The sequence below is a fragment of the Harpegnathos saltator genome, unplaced genomic scaffold (genome assembly GCF_003227715.2).
Source record: "Harpegnathos saltator strain DR-91 unplaced genomic scaffold, Hsal_v8.6 scaffold657, whole genome shotgun sequence".
NCBI classification, from domain to species: Eukaryota; Metazoa; Arthropoda; class Insecta; order Hymenoptera; family Formicidae; genus Harpegnathos; species Harpegnathos saltator.
Genome location: NW_020230490.1, coordinates 723,765 through 730,469, shown reverse-complemented (window position 1 = coordinate 730,469; position 6,705 = coordinate 723,765). Strand labels below are relative to the sequence as shown.

General features: G+C 46.0%; 1 protein-coding gene across 6 annotated transcripts in view; it reads right to left on the bottom strand.

Moving 5' to 3' along the window:
• Positions 1-269: 269 nt before the first annotated feature.
• Lapsyn (Leucine-rich repeat activity-regulated protein at synapses) overlaps positions 270-6,705 on the bottom strand; it is a 62,649-nt gene continuing 56,213 nt past the window's right edge. For all 6 annotated transcript variants that reach the window (XM_011152391.2, XM_025304886.1, XM_011152392.2 and 3 more), the window contains 2 exons: positions 2,712-2,935; positions 270-1,229 (listed from right to left, as the gene is read on the bottom strand). In XM_011152391.2, coding sequence (XP_011150693.1) covers positions 360-1,229; positions 2,712-2,935 — 1,094 coding nt within the window. In that variant the 3' untranslated portion in view covers positions 270-359. The remainder of the gene's footprint in view (positions 1,230-2,711; positions 2,936-6,705) is intronic.

The following is a 6,705-nucleotide window of genomic DNA, read 5'->3' as shown; positions in this document are numbered from 1 at the left end:
CAGTCTCGGTGCAGCCTCCTCTCTCGGCGCGATACATATCGCGTGAAATTGCTAGCGTCGAGATTCCTTGCAACGATCTTCATCTGTTGCTGCTGCTGCTGCTGCTGCTGCTGCTGCTGCTGCTGCTGCTGCTGCTGCGGCTGCTGCTGCTGCTGCTGCTGCGGCTGCTGCTCCTCCTCCTCCTCCTTCTCCTCCTCCTCCTCCTCCTCCTCCTCCTCCTCCTCCTCCTCCTCCTCCTCCTCCTCCTCCTCCTCCTCCTCCTCCTCCTCCTCCTCCTCCTCCTCCTCCTCCTCCTCTTCCTCCTTCTTCTTCTTCTCCTCTTTACAGTTGCGGGCAGCCCTCTCTGTGGTCCGATCGCTTCACGAATTGCCCGACGTGAGATTGCTGTTGAGCAGCTCGGTATTGGCGTTGTTCGCCGTGAGCTGTTGCTGCTGCTGCTCCTTTTGCTTCCTGCGTCGTCTACGATTCCTCCTGTGGACGCAGAATAGTATGGCAAAGACGAAAACAATAAATACGGAGACGCACGAGACCACCATTATCCAGACCGAGCGGGCCTTCTCGGTTTCCACCTTGCGCTGTATGACCGCCGAGCACTTGTCGTACAGCTGACGCGTCCGATTGCTGAATCGCACGTTGGCGCATTGGCCCGCGGTAGTGGTTGTTGCCGCTATTGACTCGGACGCCCAGTCGTTGCAATCTAACGAGTCCGGCGTCGCCTCGATTTGCCGTAGCTTCAGCCAAGCGTTGAGCTCCTGGCACTTGCAGTCCTCGCCGCTGAATCGGATCGGATTCCTCGACAGATCGAGCAGTTTGAGCGAGCAGAACGGCGCCAGGTCCTCGCTGCTGATCGATGCGATCGCGTTGTCAGACACGTTGAGATGCGTGAGAGTCGGCTGCACGTCGATATCGGGGATCTTGGTCAGCTTGTTCTTGGCCAGTTGCAGTACACTGAGGGGCGAGCTCACCGGAACCTTGAACACCGAGTCGGTGAGCTTGTTGTTCTCGAGATAGAGCGTCCTGAGGTACGGCAGCTGAAACAGGCTCTTGGGCAGACCGTCGCAACCGTTCTTCGTGAGGTCCAGCACCTGCAGGTAATGTTGATTCGCGAACGTGGCCTCCTCGATATTCTGAATGAAGTTGTCAGCCAGATAAATGTAGGCCAGACTCTTGTAAGGCGACAGACTGTCGTTGGTCAGCTCCCTCAGCCGGTTCACCGTGGCATCCAGCACCTGTGTGTGAATAAGAGAGAGAGAGAGAGAGAGAGAGAAAGAGCAATCGTATGAAAATTAGCTAATCCCACCACGTACAGAAGCTGTACGGCTGTTTCTCGAAAGATTTTTATTTCCGTAAAGATGCGCGCCTGTCAAATTAATTGTCAGGATAAGAGAATTAGTGACGCAACGCGACCCAATAAGAGAGAGAGAGAGATGATACATGTCTCGACGACAAAAAACGACTTTCTTCTCCACGTACCCCCGCTCGATGATATACAATTGCGGCCAAATATTGCATCGACATTTTACGTGAGTGACGTTTGCACCTTATTTGCATTAATTTGATCAAATTTTTATTTGGATCAAATTTGGACGTGTCGTCCGAATTTAGTCTGTGCGGTGTGTGCGACGCACACACACACACTTGCGATTTTCATTTAATTTGCCGATAATCCTTTTTAAATATTAATCGCTCGTAAATTCGTCAACTTTGGTTTAGTTCCTGAATATTTTACAAATTGAAGATTGGAAATCCGTTTTCTATCGGCGAGACCTCTATTTATCGAGCTGCGAAATCATCACACACTGAGTATCTCCGGTACTCAGAGGTATTCCTACCGGCGCGGCGCTTTCACCGCATCACGAGTGAGAGCTCGATCGATGAATATGTAAGTAGCTCTCTGCCCGCGTTAATTCATATATTTGCGTTTAGCACATTTAGGTTGCCTATACTCTATAGATTTATGTACATATAATCCTCGCGAGTATGATTTTGTGCAAATTTACCGTACAATTATACAATTATACATAATAACACAAACGGCAAACGGTTTTGTCAAGGAAATAAAAATGTAAAACATGTAAAAGTAGACGGATTAAACGACTATTATTCGATGGCTAAATTGCCTCTTGTGAATATTTGTGATTGCGGGGAGCGAGAACAAAGCGTCACTTTGAGGCAAAATCGATTGCATACCGTATGTATGTGACCGAAGGATTTGCGATAAAAAATTTATCGCGTTCAAATTGAGACAGCCCGTGTACAAGCAACAATGTGTGTTGCGGCGATATCTATGCGCGGCTAAAATTTCTCGAGTATATCATCGAACGTATCCATCCTCTCCTGGCTCTGGACAACCCAATCTCCGGATTTAGCATGCCTGGAATTTTGCCTGGGATTCATCGAAGCAAGTTTACCGATGTATATAGTAGCTGCAGACGTGCCGGATCTGCTATGGAGATGTAGTCACATCGAGCGGGTGTAGTTTGGGAGAAAAAGCAAAAAGAAGAAGAAGGAGAACATAGACGGATGAAAAGAATGTTGTACGTCGTCGTACTGATTGTGAGATAGATACAATACTTTGTAGACCGCGCGCGCGCGCGAAAAGATGTCTCGATATGTATATTTTTTCAAGCTGAATTTTAATAAAAACTACCGTTCCCTCTCTCTCTCTCTCTCTCTCTCTCTGCGTTACGTTACGTTTATCGAAATCTCACCTGAATGTCCGTCTTTAAATTCGCTGGGATTTCCTGCAACTCCAAAGTCGTGCATCGCGCCTCCAGTAAGGAATAGGCTCTGTTGTAGCGGCATTTCTTTATGTTTGCATCCCGGTCGACGATTTGCGTGGGACCAGGCGAGCCCAGCACCAAGAAGACATCCGGCACCGTCGCCACGACGAGGCCCAACAGTAGAAAACCATTAAAGAGAAAGATGCTCATATCTGTAAGCAAGATATCGCCAAGATATCGTACGATTGATACTTTGCTGCACGTACGCAGAATGTGGTTGGTGGACATTTGCATTATAAAATGTCTCCCCCTCCTCCGCGTTCGATCGAGACTTCCACGCGAGCAAATCCAAGAGATTTGCTCGCGTGGTACAAAAGAACGAGGACCGGCTTCGCGAGCAGTTCAAAGAGGCGAGAGATGAATGACTTTGAAAACAAAACAAAAAATTGTGAATCTTCTCTCGATCGTTCGAGTTATCCTCTGTAACTCTGTTCATTTGTGTACGACTCTGATATTTCCATAGCTTAGTCAACTGGGCTCTGAGAGAGGGAGAGAGAAAGGGAGAAATTCTATCAGTGTAGAATCGTAATAGCTCGAGCTTCCAGCTACCATTCGTATCCTAGTTAGCTAGTTCTCTATGTCGAGGAGGTTGGTTATGATAATTCCAATAACCATTGTTTTCGCTCGAGTTCGATCCGACTTAAACATTTCGCGACAGTTATCTGCGTATGCAACGTCGAAATGTTGCCGACGAGGTGTTATCGCGAGCGTTGACCTCTTATAGTCGGTTAAGTCGTTGGAATAGTTGGCCGACCGTATGTTGCTGCTGCTGCTGCTGCTGCTGCTATTACTACTACTACTACTGCTGCTGCTGCTGCTACTACTACTACTACTACTACTGCTTACTGTCGACCAAGTAATTTCCAGCTGGCGATTTCAACTTTGTACCGGGGAGAGAAAATTTCAGCCGCGTAAATTTTCGGACTTTGACACCGGAGCCAAAAAGGTTACGAGTTAACAAGGTTTCTCCTCCGTCTATTTCATCCTGGCAATTTCTCACGCTGTTGTTGTGAAACGTAAAATTCACAACGCTGCCTAGAGAGAGAGAGAGAGAGAGAGAGAGAGGGGGGGAGGGAGAGAGAGAGAGAGAGAGAGAGGGAGGGAGAGAGGGGGAGAGAGAGAGAGAGAGAGAGAGAGAGAGAGAGAGAGAGAGAGAGAGAGAGAGAGAGAGAGGAGACGGCTGTCGAAAATATCCCGTCTGTAGTTAACAGTAACGTTTTGTCCCATTCCCCTTCTCTTACGCGACTCTCTTGTCGAGTAATATGCGCAAAGGTCTCGCGCGAAATCACTCCCGGAGGAAAATTCGCGCAGCAGACTGCTGGCAGAAATCATCTACCATCTTATTCGTCAGTCAAAGACCGTTGGTACCAAAGTACCATCGAAATGTCTTATCCACGCGTGAATATAATGTAAATGTCGAACGAAGCTCGAGACATTTGAAATGTATTCAGGATATTCCGTGCTAATCCCATGCGCCATTACATCTCCCGAGTTAATTTCGCATTATATATTTTATATTTACACCGGTATTTGTCGTCGTTGGATATTTTTCCATCAATTCATTTCGCAAGAAGGCGTAGTCACCGCGCGCGAGATTTACCACGTGCTTTGGTGAGATAAAAATTTCACGGTGTTCTACTATCCTAAGCTATCCTAAGAGCAGCGCAGGATAGTGTGGCGGGGAACTCAGTTCCTCCGACCATAATTAAAATTAAATTGCAGTTGGCTAAGACGAAAGTGCTCTCTTCACCAGAGCCGAAAGCTTAATAACATTGCGCGGGATGCGCCGAGAAACCGAAGCAAGGAAGCAAGGAAGAAAGGAAGGAAGGAAGCAAGGAAGAAAGGAAGGAAGGAAGCAAGGAAGAAAGAAAGGAAGGAAGAAAGGAAGGAAGGAAGGAAGGAAGAAAGGAAGGATCTCTCCAGATCTAGAAGAATCAAATCGGCAAAATCAAACCGCATCTATTGCATTATTTAACATTCATGTTGTCTCATATTATCACTCAAATTCTGTGCCTCGTGCCGTTTCGAGAAAAAACCACAACACCTGCTAACTTCATATAAATGTTAATATTTGCATTCGATTCGATGGAAACAAGCCGCTATCGAACTCAAATGGACTCAAGTTCAAGAACAAACTCACTTCACTTCACTCCACTCGTACTCCACATTAGCGGAACCGAACGCGTCTTTTACGCGAAGAGAGGATGCGATGTAGTTTAGAGATATTGAAATTCATCAGTGATAAAATAAATTTTTTTATTAATTATTTTTTCGGGCACTTTTGACAGAGGGAAAAATTCGAGGGTGACACCAACTTGCGTAATTGAACGAATACTCGATCGAATGCAATTATAAAAATTCACAAAAAATGTCTAGTTTAATGTTGGCTAAATTTCTCGAAGATTGATGCATTGTGATTCGAGTCTTGACTCGAAAAAGCGGACTTTAGCGAGCTTCGATAACCATATAATGTACCGACCTTTCTGATGATCGCCTCTACGTTATCGACATCCTTGCATTATTGTCATCCATATCCCTTTACTTTAATTTCACATTTCGTTACGAGATACATCATTCGCGCGCGCGCGTTTGTTACATTGCATGCGTGTACGTTAAATAACAAGACAACAAGGCTCTAAAGAAACAATACTTTTTCTCCACAATATTTCCATTTTTCGACTTTCCGAGATTTCGATAACAACACGGACAGACGCTGATTGCAGACGATAATAGCACATTGTACAACTCGTATCGTGAGCTGAAAATATGAAACGCTTCATTTATGGATATTGTTACGTTGTTACGTTGAAACGTTATTTACCAATGTACCGATTAAACACGGCACATCTATATTTGATGAATATTTGTATTTGCATTGATTTCTAGCGTAATAATAACAGCGTAAAAGCTGTAAATAATATAGACACGTAATGATAATACACGTTTCACGTTACTGACGTACGAACGCTTTTGTTCCAGTCCAGTAACGCAAGTCCAGAAAGCAAGAGACATTGAAATAGTCGAGGTGAGAATGCGATGTCGTCGACGAGTCCAAAATACTCGTAACGTAATAAAATTTATTGGAATCGGTAACGCGTGTCAGCTTAAATCTCACCGCGATCGCGAGTCTCTGATCGAGGCTGAAAATGAGCTCGCTAGGTCTAAATTGGTCTAAAACAACAAAACAAATGTAAAACACAGTATACAGAGTATAAGTATGCAGTATGTACGGATTGAACCTCTGAGAGGGGAGGAAGAAAGATGGGATAATTTCGCTGCATCGTGCGATATCGCCAGCAATCGTTAGCTCGCGAATAATCGCCCGAAGATCCGCTGACACCGAAATTGCCGCGGGAATTTTTATTTCTGGCGCGTGCGCGCGCGCGCGCGCGCGCGCGTGATCGAGGAAAACACAAGAAAGATCCGTTTACGTGAGAACCGTTACCGTGATTCACAGGCCGTGCAGCACAGTTTGCGAGTTTTGAAAGAAGACGACACGGTGTTTATTGTGGCAAGGGCTCTGAAGATGAACCGCAGAGCCGGCCGGCCGGTCGGAATATCGCTGGGAAACTTGATAAAACGCTGTTCATTTTCGTAGGATGTCGGAAAGGAAAACGGTCAGGCATACGGTCGGGTCCGCTAACACATCCGTAAACACATGTTGCCCAGATTTTCACTGTTTGGCCCCTAACAACACATACGCGTGTGGCAAAGAAACCAACCGCGAATTTCGAACGGCACACGGAGACGAACCGTTTTCTCCTGGAACCGAAGGATTTCTCCACGGAAAAGATAAAAAAAAGACAGAGATATCCTTTCGTCGCCTTGATGAATCGTAGGTAGATTTGTGTTGTATCTCGGCACATCGGATCAGCTTGCAGTTTTCTCTGGTCTCGATACCGATTACTGGCTGTTGTTAAAT